Below are 20,384 nucleotides of genomic sequence, written 5' to 3' on the forward strand. Positions count from 1 at the left end.
ACAAGATGCCTCTAGTTGCTTTAAGATTGTTTTCACAACCCTGCACTGTCTTCTTAAAAAGTATCAGTATCCTGAATGGTCTTGGAACTGGTGTTTAAAAATTGTCTGATTTGGTCCTCTTGTTTTTGGGTATTCTTTTTATATCAAAGCCACAGAGACTTGCAGAGTTGTTAATGTTGGATTGTCAGTGGCTGATGCAAATTGCTTGCATATAGAGCAGGGGTGGGCAATTATTTCGGGCGGAGGGCCGCTTACCCAGTTTTGGCAAGCTGTCGAGGGCTGCATGGGTAGCCCCGCCCCTTGACAGGTGCCCCGCCCCTTGACAGGTGCCCCACCCTCTGGTCACCATCTTGGGACCAGTGTCTCAACATCTTGGGACCAATGTCGCAGGGCCAGCATCGGTGTGGCCCAGAGCAGGGTGCAGGCTGGCAGGGGTCTGTGGACCTGGGCTGGGCTGGGCCTGGGAGAGGAGGGAGCTGGCCTGACTCCATAGAGCTCCTGCTGGCCAGGACCCCATACCCCTGCTGCTGAACTCTGGGCCTTGCTGGCGCTGGCCCCAGGACACCGGTGCAGGCCCTGTGCTTCCGTGCCCACTCACTCCCAGTGTCCCCACCAGCCCTGTGATACAGGTGAGAGGGGGCAGTGCACAACCCCAACCCCCTGCTCGCTGGCAGGGAAGGAGCTGGTGAGCACGGGGAAAAGTGGCCCCTCACCCTCCTTGTGGCCTGCACTCCCTGCTGCAGCTGCTCACAGCTCACAGCAACTGCAGCACAGGGCGCTGGCCACAGGGTGGGCAAGGGACCACTTTTCCTCAGCACCAGCTTATAACCCGCAGCTGCTGCCAACCTGAGCCCTGAACCAGCTCTGGGCTTGCCCATCAGGGCTGTGCCATGCCAGCAGCAGTTGTGTTCCTCCCACTTACTGCGTCGGGCAGTGTTCGTCACTGCTGCTGCTGCCTGCCCGGAGCTTGCGTGCTGGGCAGCACAGAGGCGGTGGTGGCAGTCACATTGCAGCCTACCATGGCGAGCTTTGGCCAGGCAGCAGCAGCAGACGCTGCCTGGCACAGCACATGACAGGGGCTGCAGCTACTGCTGCTGCAGCACAGCCCCCATGGGTGAGCCCAGAGCTGGTGCGGGGCTGGTTTACAAAAAAAAATTTTAGGGGCCCTGCAGGCCGAATAGAATGGCCTCGCGGTCCATATTTTGTCCACCCTGATATAGAGGCATAATTTTTTGCCTTGAGAAGTTCCTCACCTAATAATGCAGTTACATAGGAAAAACCACACTTGGAAGTTTCATCTAAGATCTGACTTTGTTATATAGAGCTCTTTTCTAGGCCTTGAAGAATATGGAGGGAAGCGAAAACCCTTTTCTGGAGTACATCTTTTTCTACTATGACTGAGAGAGCTACTTGGCATAGTTTCCTTGTTATCTCTAGAGCTTTCTTTTGTTACTCCATGTGACAGTGTAAAGTAGGGGTGGGCAAAATGCCTCCCGCGGGCCAGATGCAGCCCACAGGCTGGATACGGCCTGTTAAGCCATTCTATCCATCCTGTGGGGCCTCTAAAAAAAATTTAGAAAATTAATATTTATCTGCCCTGGCTGCCTGTCATGAGGCCCTCAATGGCTTGCCAAAACTCAGTAAGCCGGCCCTCCACCTGAAATAGGTGCCTGCCCCTGGTATAAAGGAAAGCCAGTGTTGTGGGAGCTTATAAGCTCCCACAATTGTCTAAAAATAATAAAATCCAGGGAAGTAGCCAAGTGGGCACGAAGCTGAAGGGGGAAATGCCTTAAACATGTAGATGACTACTGCTATGCAATTTGTGGGTGAAAGTACAGGAGGAAATGTAATGTCATGCTCTTCAGGCTTTAGGTGTAGTAGGAAACAATGAGACAGAAAAGCAAAGTTGCAGTCAGAGCAGCAGGCACTTCCTGTTCCTGACAAGAAACGTCTCTTCAGAGTGGAATTTTCTCAGTGGATAGTGGAGAAGCTGCAGGCAAGCTTAAAAAGTGCATCATCGTTAAGATTAAACATTTAATTCAAAATCTGTGTACCAGAATGCTCTACTTCTGTTCTAAATACTGTATACTATTGGAATTTTATATATTATATATTCTCTCTTCTGTTTTTCTTCAGGTATTAATTAACCTTTACTAATCTTCCAGGTCCTTCATCCAAGAAGTGAACAGCATAAGTCATAATATTGATTTTTTTTTCATGCCATTCCTCTAGTCAGCCACTTCTACTAAGATACTGTACCATTTCTTCATCTATTCAAGTACAGTAGCACATCCTTTACTATAAAAGCATTTTAACTTGGTTTTATTGTACTGAAAACTTATCTAACTGTTCAGTGAAAAGATGCTGGAGAAAGTAACAAGAATAACTTGTTGAGCCTGCTTTTTTCAAATATATGTATGCATGTAGCTTTCAAAGTGTCCCTCATGCTCTTGTTTTCCTATCAGTATTTTAAGTATACATCTACGCTTCCCTGGCCATTGGTTAGAGTTGACTGCATGGCAAGGGGCGAATTGCATAATGATTCTACGGCTGTGTAATATGCATGCCTCTGTTCTCTAGTCTGAGCACCCAGCAATGTTGTTCTCAGCCAGCATTGAGTCTTTCTTTTCTTTGCCCTATGGGGGTATGTTAATTCATCTGCTACACCTTTGTATTTTCTGAAGTTTATAAATGGATTGTAATCAACTAGAAATCTCTTGCTGCAAAATGAGACTACTACAGCAGGTGACTTTTGCAGCAGAACTTTATTTAATAACTGGGCCACCCCAATATAAACAGCCCATAAGTTCCTTTTAAGATTTTAGTAGAATTTATCAGAAACTGGCTTTTCCATTCCAGAATGTAACAAACAATTTTAATAGTTCTCATGGAACAGGAGCTTCAGAAATCCATTTAGAAAGGCTTTTAATTTTGATCCAGCTGAAAGGTTTTTTGAAGGGTTTTGGAACTGCTTAAAGGGGTGCACCAATCAAGATTTTTTTGGCCAAAACTGATGGCCAATTATTAACAGCCCATATCGGCTGATGCCCATCTCATAGCCAATATGCAGCCCAGCAGCTTGTAGAGCAGCATTCAGCCAGTAAGTCTGTGGGAGGGCAGAGGTGTGGGGAGCACAGATCAAGGCCCCCACAGTTAGTGGGGCTGGGGCAGGGTGGGTGCAGCCCAGCCAGGGCAGTGAATGCACCACTGTTGGGAGCAGGGTGAAGCCAAGGGCAGGTTGCCCAGGGAGTGAGTGGAGCGGGGACAGCTCCCAGCGGGAAGCTGGGCCAGAGCCATGCTCAGGGCAGGCAGCAGCAGTGCTGGGAGTGGGGGCTATGAGGAATATTGGGGTGGCTGTAGCCACTCCAGAGCCCTCCCTCTCCCACCACCGCCCACCCTGAGTGCAGCTGCAGCTCAGCCTACCCACCAGAAAGAAGCAGGCACAGTCCCTGGCCCCAAGCCCACAGCAGGCAGCCCACCCTCACCCCATGCAGAAATTTGGGGTGGGGTGGGGGGATGGCATGTCCCTCCCATGCCTCCCCGAGGGGTGCATGCAGTGGCAGAGAACTGCCCCCCACCACACCTCTGAGACAAGCTGCCTGCAGCTCCACCCCACTCCTGGCAGGGGCACATTCCCTGCTCTGGCTAGGCAGTGCCTGCTCAGCCCCACTTTTTTTCTCACCATGGGAGTCTTGATCTGCTGATAATGGTAATTTTCCTTTCATCGGCACTTATGTGATATGGAATGATATATCAGTGTACCTCTATCTTAAAGCCTTGGCAGCTCTGGACTTGTACTCCAGAAGTCCTGGTTGTGGATTGCCCCATGACTTTGGGGGACTGAAGTAAAAACTTTTTGGAAGTCTGGGTTGTTGAGGAGGGAGGATAGGATAGATATCTAGGTTATCTAGCAGTCTGTCAGGTGGACCCTGAGGAACGGGACACACAGGCTATCAAAAAATCAGGCAGGTTTCTGTTAGAGAATTTCTGACCATGTTTAGATTTTGACTTTTACACACAAGTAATTGCTTTGCAACCCTCCTCAACATTATTACATTAATATCACTGAAGCCTTGCTTCATAAGTGATGTTAAAGGCTTTCTGTAGGTCAGAGCTTGGAGACCTTGTTCTGCTTCTGTATTCATTCAGTTGGCTTTTGAAAAGCAGATCGAGTCATGATTGGATGTCTTGCATATGTTCTTCCTTCAGCTGTAGTTCTTTTAGACCTGTAACCTGGTAGAGACTTTCTTCATAACTGTCATAAAAATAAAAAAACGTGTAAGACATATGTATAAATCTCAGTTGAACCTTGGAAGAGATTGGCATTGGCAGTTTTTGTATTTTACTTTTCTATCAAATATAATTTATGCTAAAGAATCTAGGATCTTTATTGTGAAAGGTTCACCTGCATTAAATTACTGTGGGTTACTCTTGATTTATATGAAAGCTTCTGCATGGAAATATGGATTTTTGAGTATCTCTTTCTTGATATTTTATATACAGTTACTAGAACCTCTCCAATGTCCTTGAACATTAAAACAATATTTGCATGTGGCATTCAAATGAGTGATAATTGTATGGTCTACTTCAGTCTTACTAACATTCCTTCTTAACCCCTTTTCACCATTAACCTTTGCTGGTCACTGAAGTTCCTCTTATTTTTTCCATTCCTGAAAGTTAAGTTTGCAGCAAAACATTTAGTAAGACATTTGAATATAATTTATGGAACATGTTTTTTGGAGAAAGTAAAATAACATGAGCGTTATAGATGAGTACAATATAACATTTTTCTAAATTTTCATTAATGAATTTCTTTGGTAGTACATACTATGGACGTGTTCTTCCAAAGTCAGAAAAAGGCAAGGTAGATGCTGAAATATTGGTAACTAGAAATTGATATCTTACCAGTGAGTAAGTGTTTGTGTGTTTCTGTTAAAATCGTTAAGGAAGGGTGACAGTTCTGCACTTCTGTCATCAGTGTTGAGGTGGGTAGAGTAACAAAAGCACTCGTCCTACAGTTCATTGTGGCGAATCTAGCATCTTGCTTAGTTAGGTAGACGAGTGCTAACAATCTTAAATGTTTTTCTAGTTCCTAATTCTGTGCTCACACCTTGAAATTAATTGGTGTATTATGGTAGCATTTAAATAATTCCTTTGTGAAAATGCATCAGATATTTTAAAAAATATCTTGCTTTTTTTTTTTTTTTTTTACTTACAGAGAGGCAGTGAAAGGACTGTGACTTTATTGTTTATCGTTTTTTAGCCATTTATACTTGCACAAGAACAAAATGTGAAAGGTTTTATAGCACAGTATCAGTAGTCATAGATGAGAGAGTTGTATTTAATTTGGACTTTCAGGGTGTAAATATTGGCTCTACTGTTAATTTCAAGTTGTGCATATTACGTTATCCTGAGACCTTATGAAGTATATTTTGCATTTTTATATTAGGTTTATGTAGAATACTTGATCTTAGATTTGAGAATATAACAAGCTGCTTCTGTGCTTCACTGCCATTGGAACATAAACATAAGTCACCAAACTGGCCCTGGGAGTATCATTAGTCTAACCCATTAGTTTTCAACTTGTGGTCCACGGACCCTGGAATCTGCAGACTGTCTAAGGCGGGGTGGGCAAAATACCACCCATGGGCTGGATCTGGCCTGCTACGCCATTCTGTCTGTTCTGTGGGGCCCCTAACATTTTTTTTAAATATTAATATTTATCTGCCCCTGGCTCCTGTCAGAAATTCTGTGCTGCCTCCCTTGGCCTGGTCGTGCCACCCCCAGCGGCCTTGAGCAGCCCCCCATGCTGCCCTCTGAGACAGCCAGGAGCTTTCCTGGGGCCCCTGTGCTCCTTGTGACAGCAGGAGCTTCCAGAGCAGAAAAGCAGCCATGCTTCTGCTCCTGGTGCTCCCTGCCTGTGCCAGGACTGGGGGGGCGAGCTGCCGGCAGGCCCCTGCAGGGGAATGGGGCCTGGCTTTCCCCCGCCAAGACACCAGCACTCACCAGGTCTATTTGTGCAGGGGGTGGCAGCCGGGCAATTCTGCCCCAAGCCTCAGGTGCAGGATGTAATGCTGCCACGAGGCTTGCGGCAGCAAGGGCCTGGCTGGCTCTCCCCACAACCAGCCCCAGGGTGTGGTGCTATGTCGGGGGGGGGGGAGGACTAGGCCCCGGCCCCCAGGTGGGACTGCATACCAGGGGCCTGACAGTAGCTTTCCCCCCCAGCCCTAGGATGGGCAGGGAGGCTCTGCCAGGAGCAGGATTAGGCCCATGGATGCTTTTGCATTCCAGAGGCTCCTGTGGCTGCCAGGAACCCGGGGGCCATCTAGGAGTACTTCTAGGGGCAAAGGGAGGGACTTCTGGTAGCAAGGGTCAGAGTATAGGGGTGGGACTTCCAGTTCCAAGATGGCAACCAGGGGCGGAGCACCTGTCAAGGAGTGGGGCTACTCATGCAGCCCTCCACAGCTTGCCAAAACTCGGTAAGTGGCCCTCTGCCCAAAATAATTGCCTGGCCCTGGTCTAAGGGATCTGCAAAAGATGACTGTGATCAGTTGAAAAGTATGTGAATACCTACGCTTACCATTCAGAGGGTCCAGCACCTCCTTTCACTTTTTTTTTTTTAGGGATCTGCAAATGAAAAAGGTTGAAAACAATTGGTCTAAAAATCCTGTGATACTTAGAAGTTCTTATATATTTTGTCACCTATCAGGGTAGGCTGGGTTTTTCATATAGCCTGCTGAATAGGTTCACAATAACTAATATAGGTAATCCAGTGTAACATTAATCAGATAGCTGCAGTCTTACTCTGCAGAACTGGACCAGCTCACTGTTGGTCCAGGATTTGGAATGTAAGCTATATATGCAGCCCACTGCACCTGCAGACTGCACTATGTATCTGAGGATCTGTGTCTTAGTCTTTGTAACAAACTAGTACTTGCTTTATATCTAAGTTGTAGTGACAAGTAAGAATAGCAGCTCAGGGGGTTGCAACTGTTTAGTCTATTTCAGTGATTCTCAACCAAGGTGCCGTGGCACCCTGTTAGGTATGCAGACCTAACAAGATTAACAAGATTAATCCAGAGATTTTGAATAGGAATCTGTAGTTTTTGAAACATTCTGGCCTGTTGTGGTCTGTATGTGTTCTTTACAGCAGAAATACTAGTCTGTATTTTCTGTAGTCAAAAAAAAGTGAAAACTAAGAGTTGGCATTTTCCAAGGGTTGCCTCAAGTTTGCAGCGGTGGCTTGAGCCTTAAAAGGTTGAGAACCACTAGTCTATTCTATAGTCAGGGTTACTTAAACAATTTTCAGCGTGTTTATAAAATAATTTGTTTTCCTTGACAAACCAATCCTTTTCAGTTACGGAAATCCTACGTAATAGCTTCTTGGCTTTTAACTTGGCTTTTAACTTGGCTTCTTGGCTAAAAACTAGACACGCATGCTGAAGTTGCTTGGCTTTTCCTAAGGAAGCTTAAGAATTTACCTTGTCATCTTGATCGTTTGACCCAACTTTGCACAAGAAAGTCAGTACCCTGACAGTCAAGTGAGTCAAAGGAGCATTAATTTAATTTGAGTTCAGTTAATGTGTCCTGTTAAGAAAGCAGTCTTGCATTATCGATTCTGACTTAAGTCAAGAACTTGTGCAATAAAACTGCCTACCACCCTCTCTTTTGGAATACTTTCTCCCTAACCTTAATGAAACCTCATAAGAGCCTGCACTAACATTTTGATTCAGCATGGGATAGAGCGGGTCATGTTCTGCTTTCATAGCTTGAAGTATGAAAAGTAGTAAATGCAACATAACTATTTGATAGAAGTTGGCTAGTGAGGATGCAGTTGATGAGTCAGTATGTGCTTTTGTTTTGGTGGTTTTCTTATGAAATTAATTGATAAATGGTAATAATAATTTTGCATAACTGAAATTTTCAGCTTGCCCAAAGTAGTTAAGAGACGGGTGAATGCTCTCAAGAATCTTCAAGTTAAGTGTGCGCAGATTGAAGCAAAGTTTTATGAAGAAGTTCATGAACTGGAAAGAAAATACGCTGCTCTCTATCAACCCTTATTTGATAAGGTAATAACTTAATGCCATTTGGATTTAACTGAAATGTCAAAGAAAAGATTCCAAGGGAATATATCATGGATAGTCACATATCACATACCTTTTCCACAAAAATCAGCTTCCCAAAATTGGGAAGTGTGTCTTAAGGAGGGAAGCTGATTTTCTGCCTAGAATAGAAGTATCCTGATTGGATTCCTGCTCCACCATGCAGCAGCAGTGGTGTCACTATTCAGGAAACTGAGAGAATCATTTGACTTGATTTTTCTTCACTCCACAGGTGTTAAAGATCAACTCCCCTTTTCACTGGACTTGATATTCCACTAAATTTGCTGTCTGCTAGCTGTTCTTGGTGTGTCTCCTCCTATTTCACAGTCTTGGAAACTTTAATTCTTTTCAAAATAGTTGAGTCTCTCATGGAGACCAGTCTTCAGCAGCAGCCAAACAGAAAAGGGAGAGTGAGTTATCTGAAGGTTATGATCTGTCCCTGCTTTATGTAGTCATAAAATCCAGCAAAATCTTTGTATGTAGTCCAGCAAAATCTATGTAGTCCAGCAAAATCTTTTTCTTCATTTTGTCTTCCCAAAAACAAGGTGCATGTCTTATTTAGGGGCATTTGGTACATGAGAAAATACGGTATATCAGTGTTGCATGTCAATGCTCAAAAGTACGTTAAACCCATACTAGTCCAGGTTGGCTTACACCTGTCCACATAGACAACTGCACTGGAGTTAGCGTGATTAAGGAGTTGCCTGTCTACCAGATTGTGGCCTAAATTTTCCACTGTCTTGGGTCCCATCCAGTATGCTGTAGACAGATGTCAGAAGAGGTAGAAAGCCCCTTGCTTTTGGATGCTATAGAAAGAAATAAATGAAGCTAGTAAAACCATCCACAAGTGAAGGATAAAGATGTAAGCAGGTGAGGTGCTTGTACCCTTACAAAGAACTTTTAGCATGAGGAGTGTTTTTTTTTTTTTTTAATGTGGATATTATAGACTGCATAGTTTAAGTAAACCTGAAAGGTTTTCTGGTTTAACTTTCTAGCGAAGTGAAATCATCAATGCAATTTACGAGCCTACAGAGGAAGAATGTGAATGGAAAGCAGATGTTGAAGAAGAAATTTCAGTGAGTATCTAAGAAATTGCTTGCTTTTTTCAGGAATTACCACTAAATAGGAGCTGGTAGGGTAGTAAAACCAAAATGCGAACAATATAATTCTCATTTGCAGTTCTTTGAATCTCTAAAGAATAGCTGTGAGCTTAGGTAGGGTACATGCTGACTTAGCAGCCTATGTGTTTAGCATGTCTGTGTTAGCTGAATATCTAATCACTGGGGCATATTAATTTTTAAATCTTTGAAAGCTTAACTTTTTTTTTATTTTGAAGGATGAAATGAAAGAAAAGGCAAAGCTTGAAGAAGAGAAAAAAGATGAAGAAAAAGAAGACCCTAAAGGAATTCCTGAATTTTGGTTGACTGTATTTAAGAATGTTGACTTGCTCAGTGATATGGTTCAGGTAAATGGAGATATTTAGGACTACAGATTTTAAACTGTGAAGCTAAAGATAACTGTGTTCCCCTAAAAAATTTATGGAAAGTGACCAGATTTGATACTATTGTTGATAGATAAAGTAACTTTTGGTCCGATTTTTGGTACTTCAGTTGACATTTTTTTAAACCAGTATTTTTTGCTATGTTCTTTCTTATTGCATCTGACACATCCTACTCTTTTAGTTGCCAGTTGTATTGTACACACATAGGTGCAATCATTCAGTGATTACTTGCTTATCAGATGTAACTATATAGTTATTATACTTAAATAAGACTGAGGTTTGCATTACAATTTAAATTACTTTTGAAATTCTGTACTGTTGCTGCTGTTGCCCTCTGCTGGTCATTCATTTATGTAAGATGCTTATCACAAGTTTGTTCTTGTCTGATGCAAGACCATGTCAGTATGCCTTTGCACTTTTATAATTTTTGTAACTGATTTTAGTCAACGCTGAGAAATCTTTGTTTTATATTGATTAACGTTTTTGTGTTCAAAGGAACATGATGAGCCTATCCTGAAACATTTAAAAGATATCAAAGTGAAATTCTCAGAAGCTGGTCAGCCTATGGTAAGTTTAACGTGTTTGACGCTTCTAATTCTATATGGTAATTGAGAAAAATACATTCGGACACCAAAATAAGGTTCTTAATTTAGGTATAAAATATTTGATTGAACTCCTCTGAAGTCAGTCTTTTAACAAAATAATACTAGTATTCTGTTACTACAGTACAATATAAAGGAATAACAACCCTTGCAGTATTTCAGTCTAACAACCAGTCCTGTCCTTGCATCAGTGGGATATGGACAATGCCCTCATCCCCCTGATTTACCTGTGGCAGATTACTGTTTCTGGTGTTTTGGGACATTGTGCTTGGCAGTTTTGTGACAGGGTTCTTTGTGTAGTTTTAAGATTCGATTAGACTAATGCTTATATTGTATAGTTTCGATAGGAATGATCATGCCTTGAGCAAGTGGTCTCTTCCAGCCCTACTTTTCTGTGATTCTGTAATCAGACAGATATGAAACCAGCCTTAGCCAGCTGTGCTGGTTTCTAAGACCAAATTCTAAACTTGTACTGATTTCTAAGACCAAAGTGCTCAAAATCATTTGAATATAATTGATTTGCAAGAAATGACACGGTGTGCTGAGTGAAATGATCTTGATTATTTCTACAGTAGTCCATAGGCTTAGCACAAAGACTACTGCTCGCCAGTTGATTTAACTTCAGATGCTATCACAAGCAGTATATTGGTAGTTGAAAGTATAGCTTTGATCTTCCTGATGATTCTAAATGCCAATATCAGGTTAAGAAAAAGTAAACTTGCTGTAGTTTTTAAGATGTAAATTGTTCTAGCACTTTACAGATGGGTGAAAAGCTAAAAAGACATTCTGTAATATAACATCAACTCCTTGGATATTAGGTTTTCTTTCATAATGACTGAAGTTAAAAGATGTAAATGTTGTTTTATTGCTAATGGCAGTATTTTTCTGCGATTCTCTTAGAGTTTTACATTAGAATTTCACTTTGAACCAAATGACTACTTCACAAATGAAGTGTTGACAAAAATGTATAGAATGCGATCAGAGCCAGATGATTCTGATCCCTTCTCCTTTGATGGACCAGAAATTATGGGTTGTACAGGGTAAGTATTAATACAGAACTGTAATTAATAGTTCTATTTCCTACAATGCTTTGAGTGCCTAAATATGAGCATTATGAAATTGTAGGCTTTCTGCTATTTTCCTGCCTTTACAAGTAGAGGTGCACTGATACATTGATCCAGTATTGGATTGGTACTGATATACACAAAACTGGTTGTATTGGATATCGGCCCAATGGGGCCGATAAATGTCCAAGCTGCACTCAGGCAGAGGAGCACAGCCGGCAGCATGGAGAACTGCCTTCAGCTGGTAAGTCCAGTGTGGTGGAAGGGATGGGGGGGTCAACTTCCTTTGTGGTGAGGGAGGAGGCAGAGGCAGGCACTGCCCAAATGGGGCAGGGGAGCTGTTGTCATGGCTCGTGGTGGGGGAAGCATCTCCCACCACTGCTTGCACCCCTGGAGGGCATGGGAGCGGGGAGGGGAGTGCCCCTGATCTGTGTGGAGTGGGACAGGCTGCAATCAGGGCTGCATGGTGGTCTTCTCAGTGGTGGCTGGGCTTGGCGCAGGCGCCAGCAGCACTGGGAGGATGCTGCATCCACCCCAAATTTCGCTGCTGCTCCGCTCCGCTCCCAGTGCAGCTGCTGCCAGCTGCCTAGAACAACCCTGGCTCTTTCTGGTGTGAGTGGAGGCAGGGCATGCATGTGTCCTGCCACCCCCCACTATCTGTGCCTTCCCAGGGTGCAAGCAGTGGTGGAAGCTGCTTCCCCTCCCCTTCCCACGAGCTGTGCCCCTGGTACTTCCCTAACCATGGGGGGGTCATTCATCTGCCCCTCCTCCCCATGCCCTTACTTCCCCCCTTGCCTTTCAGCATACTGAACTTACCAGCTGGACTGGTATTGGCCAGTATGCCTCCTTAAATATCAGCTGTCAATACCGGCCCCAAAAATCTCTATCTGCACACCCCTATTAACAAGACATGTAGGTTGAACTTTTTAAATCACTTGAAAGATTTAGGCAACTTCCCTCTGAAATCAGGTTTAATTTTGGAAACTTGATCCATTGTTTTTGATTAATTTTGAGGTCATGTTTATAATATTTGATTTGAGTCCTATCTTTGTGGCATTTTTCCAAATTAATCTTCTAGATTAAATACTCTGGTAAAGAAGAAATCCTGCAACTTGTTAAATTGAGACTCCTCAAACCATAACTTTTAGGTCATGTCCCAAATATTCTCCTCCCTCCACCCTCTCCCATCCCCCATGGTCTGTATGGTTGAAAAACTCTTATGCATATACTAGCTAAATTGTCTCTTCAGACCTTGGGGGAAAAAGTATATTGTTCATGCAGCATCTGAATGATTCATGAAAGAAAAATGTCACCTGGTTTAGTGTACTGTTTGAAGAGAACTTTGTGTCGTGAGAGTTATCTGAAGTCTTGTAGAATGCTGAGCAGAAGAATAATGTTGAATGTGTAATCCTTGGATTAAACTAAAATTGATATTGATTTATACAACCTGAAGCTCAAAAATCAAACAGTATATGAAGGAACCTCAGAAACCTGTTTGTGTTGGCAAAATTTTAGGTTTCCTTATTCTAGCTTCTTTTTTTTTATTTTGTAACTTTTTTTCCTCCTTGTCTTGTTAACTTTTTGTAGGCGGGGACAATTTTTGGAGTAGACTGAGTGACATTGGTAACATTAATCTGCAATATTCTGGCTCCAAATTTATGATGATAATCAAAATAACCTTTAAAATCCATTAAATTTGCTATACTTGTTTATATTAACTATATGTTTAAAATAGTGGTTGTCTTAGCAAGCAGAATAAATAAAATTGTAAATGCATTACTTGAAGCTCAGTTTTTTCCCCCCCTTATTTTCTGCAGATGCCAAATAGACTGGAAAAAAGGAAAGAATGTTACTTTAAAAACCATTAAAAAGAAGCAGAAACACAAGGGACGTGGAACAGTTAGAACAGTGACAAAAACTGTGTCAAATGACTCTTTCTTCAATTTCTTTAGCCCCCCCGAAGGTAAATTGTATCTGGATTTGCTTCCCCTTAATTTCAAATGTGGCATCTGTTTTTGGTTTGTTTGGGTTTTTTTAATCACTTCTTTTCCTCTTCCTTTACAGTTCCTGAAAGTGGAGACCTGGTAAGTTGGGGATGGGGGTGTGGGAGGGGGTTCCTTCAGCATACAATAAATCTTGAAAATGACTGTGAGTACTGTAAGTGATAGTTTGAAAAGGTATTAAACTGCTTTATCAGGTTGTTACATATCTGTAATATTACTTGACACAGGATGGACAAACTTTTAGGAGAAGTGGACAGAATTAAAGGAGTTTGATCTAGTGGCAGCCTTGTTACTTGTGACCCAGCTGCTGAATTGCTGCCAATGTCCTGATTTTGCAGGCTGGATTAAGTCATTTGGCAGGGTAGATCTGGCCCGCGGGCTATATGTTGCTGACCCCCTGATATAGCACGTTTTTTTACTTTCCGGAAGTGATACCATAGCCAGTGAGAGGAGAATTCTCCTTTGGAAGCTTTAGTCTGTTCAGTGTTTTCTGAGTTTCACAAAGCAATTGCAGTTTATTCTTCTAAACTTTGAATAACTTGATGGTTCTGAATTAAGAACTGGTAGTCCCAGCCTATGACTGGTATCAAACATGAGAGTACTATGTTGACTTGTATTTAGAGTTCTAAAAGTATTATTGAATTTACTGTTTCTGAAGTACTGTTGTCTTTTATACAGGATGATGATGCTGAGGCAATCCTTGCTGCAGATTTTGAAATTGGTCACTTTTTACGTGAGCGCATAGTCCCACGATCAGTATTGTACTTCACAGGAGAAGCTATTGAAGATGATGATGATGATGTGAGTAATACTTCCAGCTGTCCAAACATTCTTGAACAATGGTGTTTTGTTAAAATTGATTGATTAGTATGTTACGGTTTTTAAGGCACCTCTTGTGTCTAACTCCTCAATGTTTAAATATTATCTCCAGTGATATCTTCAGCTCTGTGCAGGTTCTCCCCAAGCTGCACAATCCAAGGGCTTAGAACAGTCCAGGGCTTCACCTAGCCATTTAGGAGTATTGGGAGGGAGATAGATGTTATCTGTTTTGCTAGAACAATCTTGCAGAAAATGCTGGTAGAACAATGTATGGATTCAGTCATGCTAATAGATCTGTTTTAATTGTCTACGTAAAAAGTTAGCACTTGAAGGTATTATCAGGTCATCATAAAGTCTATTTTTAAGGAAATATCAATGCAAAATAATTCCAGCCACTACTGGAATGTAGTAAACAGTACAGAGGAATCTCATTAGAACAAAACTTGTAAAGAATTATTCATAGTAACAGCAAATGCCTTTTACCAGTTCTTGATGATAGAAAGTAGTTTTGTTGCAATGAAATCTTTCTTATCAGTGAATTAATCTTTCAGTCTAAATCCAGATGGTAGCTCATTTGATATATGCAAAAACTCCCAATATCCTTTGCTCTCCATATTTTAAACAAAGTTGCTTGTGAAATAAATGTGCTGGAAGGTTCGAGCTGGTAAGACACCTGGTGCTGCCCAGGAAGGTGTTGGTCTGCCCCAGGGGCAGGGAGGGAGGCTATGGGTATCGGGCAGGAGAGGGGGAGGCTACGGGTGTCAGGCAGGACCACCGCCAGCCTCCCCCTTGCTGCTGCCTGACACCTTGCGCTACCCCTGGGGCAAGCCAGCCCCTTCCTGGGCAGCACCAAGCATCCTGTAGGCACCTGGTGAAGGCAGAAGCAGCAAGGCGCCCAATCCTACTTTCAGTGAAGCTGCCTGGCAGCCAGAAATGAACTGCTGCTGGGCCAGGCAGCCCTGAGCTGCAGGGGGGTGGGAAGCAATCCTTGCCCCTCTGTAGCAATAGTGCTAGATTCTTGGTAAATTTTTTTTACTAAGCAAAAAAAAAAAAAAAGTATCAGTCATTTCTCCTTTTTTCTTTCCCTTCCACCAGTAGCTGTAATGCATCTTTCACATGAGAATAGAGGAGGGCAGGAGGAAGATGCAATGGAAGAGCTCAGGGAGTGAAACAGTGCAAAAATTACTGCTTGGAATAGCACCTTTCCCATGATAAACTAGAAAAATGGTCCAAAATTCACAGAATGAAATTGATTAAGTGTGAAATCTTGCACTTAGAGTGGACAACTCAAAGGTGCAAATATAGTTGCATAGTTTCTAGGGTCAGAAGGGACCTGAGCAGATCATCTAGTCCGACCCCCTGCCATGACAGGAAAGAGCACTGGGGTCAAACAACCCCAGCAAGGTGTTCATCTAACCTAATATAGATAGGAGAACGATTTGTTAGGCTTTAGTACTGCAGAAAAGGACCCAGTGGTTTTAGGAGACTACCAGTTGAACATGAATCAGCAGTGTGCTATTGCTGCAAAAACAAAACAAACAGTGGTATAGTGGAGGGGTTATCATTTGGGCATATGTGTACTTCTGGGGGTACTTGGGAATGCCTTGGGGGTACACACAGACAGGCGGGGATGGAGTGGACAGGGCCAGCACTGCCTGGCCAGTTTGGATGCAAGGGGTGAGGGAACCTTGCATGCAGTGGATGCGGCCACCAACTACTAGCCCGCACTGCTGCTGCTCTGCACCCAGTCATGTGCTATCCCCTGCCCCCCTCCATCCCCTCACCCTTCAAACCCTGTTCCATAGACTTACCTGCATGCAACTGCCAGGAATGCTCCCACCACCCTGCCTGTATTGCCTGCTGTGTGTGTGCGTGTGTACAGTGCCAGCAGCAACAGCTCCCATGGGGAGCACAGCCCACCGCACCCCAGGCCTGCTGGTCCCTACACTGTCAGGCACCTGCACTGCTGTCGTTCCAAGCACCATGCCTGAAAGAGAGAGGGAGGTACCGCCAAAGTCCCAGCCCAGAGGAGGAGGAGAGCCCATTCCTGCCTCCAATCACTCTCCCCTAGTTATTGCTAGACCCAAGCAATTCATTGCAGGCTGGAACTCTGCCACTCTGCGAGGGCAAACTCATGGTTTGCTGCTGCAAATGGGAAAATCCAGGTTTTTCTGCAGGAAATGGAAACTCAGATCCCTGCTTATCACCTTGTTACTCTCAAGTGCCTAGAAATAGTTTTGGTTGACTTGCTCCATGATCTTTCCAAGTATTGAGGTTGGACTTGACTGCTCTGTAACTCCCTGGATCTTCCTCCTTCCTTTTCTTAAAGATGGACATTATTTGCCGTTTTCCAGTTGTCTGAGTTTACACCTCACTTCCACAAGTTCTCAAAGAGGCTAGCCAGTGGTTCTGCAGTTACCTCGGCCAACTCCTTGAGTACTGTAAAGTGAATCTTACAGCTTCCATTTTTTGTAAAATTTATTTTTTGAGTTTCCACTTGTTAGAGCACAGTTTAGCCAGGCCAGTCTCTGCTGCATCTCTGTTCTTTCCTTTCACTGAAATTACCAGTTCTTAAGTGTTTTAATATGTTCTCTTTCAGGCACAGTCAGCTCTCCTGGAGCACTTCTACCCTCAGAACTGCCTCCCAGGGGATCCTCCCCACTAGTTTCCTGTTCTGATTAAAATCTGCTTGTCTGAAGTCCAGTGTCATATTCTGCTGCTCTCCTTCCTTCCTTTCCTTAAGATCTTGCACTCTGCCCATGGTCACTGTCACTTAGGTTGCCATCCACCTTCCATTCTCAACCAACTTCTCCCTGTTCTTGAGCAGCTAATCAAGAACCACTCCCCCTCTCTCCATTCCCCTGCTGGCAGCAAGTCAAGCCTTTTCCTTTATTATCTGCACCAAAAAAATATTTAATGATCTTCAAGATCTTGCTGGACTGCCAGCTCACTCCTGCTACCTTTCCACCAGTAATTAAATCCCCCTTTTGGGCCCTGCAGTTTGGACACCTCAGTTCACTGTTTGAAAGGAAACCTTGCCCACCATTTCCTGCTGGCTTGCTGGTCACTAGCAGACATGCCTTGTGATCCTTGCTGTTTTTCCTTTTTATCTTGGAGACTTTGAATAAGCTTGCCTCCTGCTTCAAAATACAACTCAAAACAAATGTATGTCACATGCATCAGACAGGCAGGTGGAAAACGGGGTGGTGTTATTTTTGTGTGTGCGTTTGCGCACACGTGCACAGACCCATGTTTATTTTACATGCATTTGATATACTTCATATATATATATATGCACACGCGCGTGCGTGCGCACACACACACACATACATACACATGCACTTTAGATCATAGCACCACCACGTTTTTCCCCTGCCTGTCTGTCTTGGCTGAGTTTTGCCCTTTTATGATAATATTCCAGTCATGTGAACTATCCCACCAAATCTTATACCAGTTTCACCATACTTCTTTGTACTAGAACTTCCAGTTCTTCCTGCTTATTGCCCATGTTTCTTGCAGTAGTATATAAACATCTTGGATGGCTCGCTAACTATCCTGCTTATCTCCTGCTGAGAACATAAAGGCTCCCTATATAATTTTGCTTAGTTCCTTTTCTACCCTGTACTGTCTACTTAACCTGTAGGCTTTTATCTCTGCTCCCCATTAAACAAAATTTAAAACTTTTATTGCTAGCTTATTGAGTATATATGTAAAACACCTTACTTTTATCAGGTGGAGCCCATCTCTGCTAAGCAGTCCTTTTTGGAACACCACTTCGTGCTCAAAAATGAGAAAGCAGAGAAAACTTGTTACAACAAAATAAACTGTCACTCCCTGAAAGATCATTATAATGAACATCCCTTCTATAGATACCTGATCTTCTGTTCAAATAAGAATATAGTATTAAAGATGCGGATTATAGTACTAAAATATTAGGAGAAAATACAACTATAGTTGTCTGTGCTCTTAAGGAAGATCCTCATATACATGTGTATGCATTAATAATGTATTTTAACTATATGGTTGTACTGTTTTTCCATAAGAGCCTACCTTATTCGATCCACAGAATGGGTAGCCCTTACTTAATGAGTAGCTGTTCAGTGTTTCGTTTGACCTTCTTTGTTATTTGGGTCTCATGCCTTATTTACTAAACACTCATCAAAACTGGGAGCGGAGATGGAAGTACTGAATTTTCATGGCACTAATCGCTATTGTATCTAGGTATTTCACAAGCTTACTTACAAAATTTAGCTCTGAAATTAAAGTATCTATTGTCCGTGTGTTATAGATGAAGAATCAGTTATATTGTAAATGGCTCACAACACTGTACTAAAAATGCTTTTTTTCCCCTCTTTCTTAGTATGATGAAGAGGGTGAGGAGGCAGATGATGAGGTAAGTTATGAGATGGGCTATATGGAAAAAAACCCTAACCTTTACCGGAACTGCACTGGCAACAGCAGCAGACCTTATTTGCAGTTACGTTAAAGTAAATTTCTACAGTAGTTTGGGCAGACAAAGATACCAACAATAGTAGGTAAAAGATTTGCAGTTTGCTGTATGGAAATAGATCTTTACTATACTGACAAACTTCTGAATGTTAGATTAATGTTAACCTGTGAAGTCCATTTAACTAATCTGAACAAGAATATTTTTTTTATGTGAAACTTTCTCTTCTTTAGGAAGGGGAGGAAGAAGCAGATGAAGAAAATGACCCAGATTATGACCCGAAGGTGAGCAGCATCAGTGAAATAATTTTGTTAAAACGTTGTTTTTTGTTTTGTGTTGTTTTTTATTTGACTAGGCAGCATGCCACTTATAGTTCAGACTATGATTGAGTGTTCTCTGTGAGGAATAGGGTCCATGTTCTTTGACATTCTAGGGCCCCTGGCAAATGTTAATATAATTGCAGGATTGGGATATGCTTACTTTTATCTCAGGTCTCAAAAATGGCACGTTCTGCTATGCTGCATATAAACGGCAGAACAGGTGACCTTTTTGAGAACTAGGATAAAATTTGTCCGATCCTGATTACACAACAGCATGTTGGGAAGGTGGTGGAGGAAGCTGGTTTGCGGTAACATTTTTTGTTGCTGTGTAACTAGCTGGTGTGTCTCCTTGAGAAACAGGGATGTGAAGGTTAAGCGATTTTAATAGTTTGGCTGATAAGCCAGTGATAACGGGTTAGTGAGGCAGGTTTCAGTTTGGCAAGGGAAGGGAAGATGCGCAGGAACCAGAAGGCAGGAGGGAGGGGTGAAGGGGGACTAGTACCCATAGCCTATAAATATTTTAAAGAGGAAAGTATCAGGCAGTCTAATGACTCATCAACAGGGATGCTGGTTTTGTCTGTTAATAAGAAGATTTTGGATTTTTTAAAAACCCAACCCAAATCAACATTTTTTCCATGATTATAACAAAATGCCACTATATCTACATCTATCTCTCTATATAGAGAGATATAGATATAGTGGCATTCAGTTTTAATCAAGGAAAAATATTGATGGGGGGGTGTTAAATCAGAAAATTTTGCATTTTTTTAATCAGAGAAAACCAGGATCTCTGCTCATCTATTAAGCAATTGGCTGTTCCTTCACAGGTGCTCCCTCCTTCTCAGCTCTGGGCTTTATGTGGACTGTGTTGTCTAGCTGGGGTTGCTGCCACCTCCTCCCCTCCCATCAGAGGGCCCCAGAACCCGCTCCCAGCAGCAGCTGTCTGAGCTGCTGTGTTATCAATTATCTGTTTAATCAGTGTAACTAGAGGTTAAACAAATATTTTTAAGTGATATTTATATCTGTATTGAGAAGGGAATCTGGTTAAGGTTCTGCAGTTGGGGGCATTTTGCTAGTAAGGGAGTGTCCCACTGGCAGCTTAAAACCAAGAGGGGGAAAAGCAGAAAGGGGTGAACTACAAAAAAACAGGTTACAGGGAAGGAAACCAGCTGTGAGCAAAACAGCTAGCTATTGTGTAGGACCAGGGTGCAGTCCTGGGGGTTAGAGTTGAAGAGGTTTTCCTGGGACAGGGCATAAGGATTTGGTTTTGTTTGCTTTATTTGTCTCTCTTTATTTTGTGGCTTAAACTATTTTCTTTGGGAGGAATGGCTGAGAAGCTCTTCAGGGAAGTCACTAGGCTAAACAACCTGCTTATGGGCTGTTTTTTTGGTCTTGATATTAATTACTGGACCATGCAACAGGGTTACTGTTATGGAGTGATTAACAATGTCCACCACAAGCCTGGCTCTTCTGTCCACAGCAGGCAGGGGGCCGGCCACAGCTGGTCCCAAACCCCATTCTTAGGG

The 20,384-nt window shown here is 42.7% G+C and overlaps 1 protein-coding gene across 1 annotated transcript in view; it reads left to right on the forward strand.

Annotated features, from left to right (window-relative positions):
- NAP1L1 (nucleosome assembly protein 1 like 1) overlaps positions 1-20,384 on the forward strand; it is a 45,306-nt gene that overhangs the window by 19,268 nt on the left and 5,654 nt on the right. The window contains exons 5-14 of the mRNA XM_019543188.1: positions 7,928-8,069; positions 9,098-9,178; positions 9,439-9,567; positions 10,099-10,170; positions 11,106-11,245; positions 13,087-13,232; positions 13,334-13,353; positions 13,951-14,073; positions 18,452-18,484; positions 18,772-18,822. Coding sequence (XP_019398733.1) covers positions 7,928-8,069; positions 9,098-9,178; positions 9,439-9,567; positions 10,099-10,170; positions 11,106-11,245; positions 13,087-13,232; positions 13,334-13,353; positions 13,951-14,073; positions 18,452-18,484; positions 18,772-18,822 — 937 coding nt within the window. The remainder of the gene's footprint in view (positions 1-7,927; positions 8,070-9,097; positions 9,179-9,438; positions 9,568-10,098; positions 10,171-11,105; positions 11,246-13,086; positions 13,233-13,333; positions 13,354-13,950; positions 14,074-18,451; positions 18,485-18,771; positions 18,823-20,384) is intronic.

This window comes from Crocodylus porosus, unplaced genomic scaffold, assembly GCF_001723895.1.
Source record: "Crocodylus porosus isolate Cpor-Errol unplaced genomic scaffold, CroPor_comp1, whole genome shotgun sequence".
Lineage (NCBI taxonomy): Eukaryota > Metazoa > Chordata > Crocodylia > Crocodylidae > Crocodylus > Crocodylus porosus.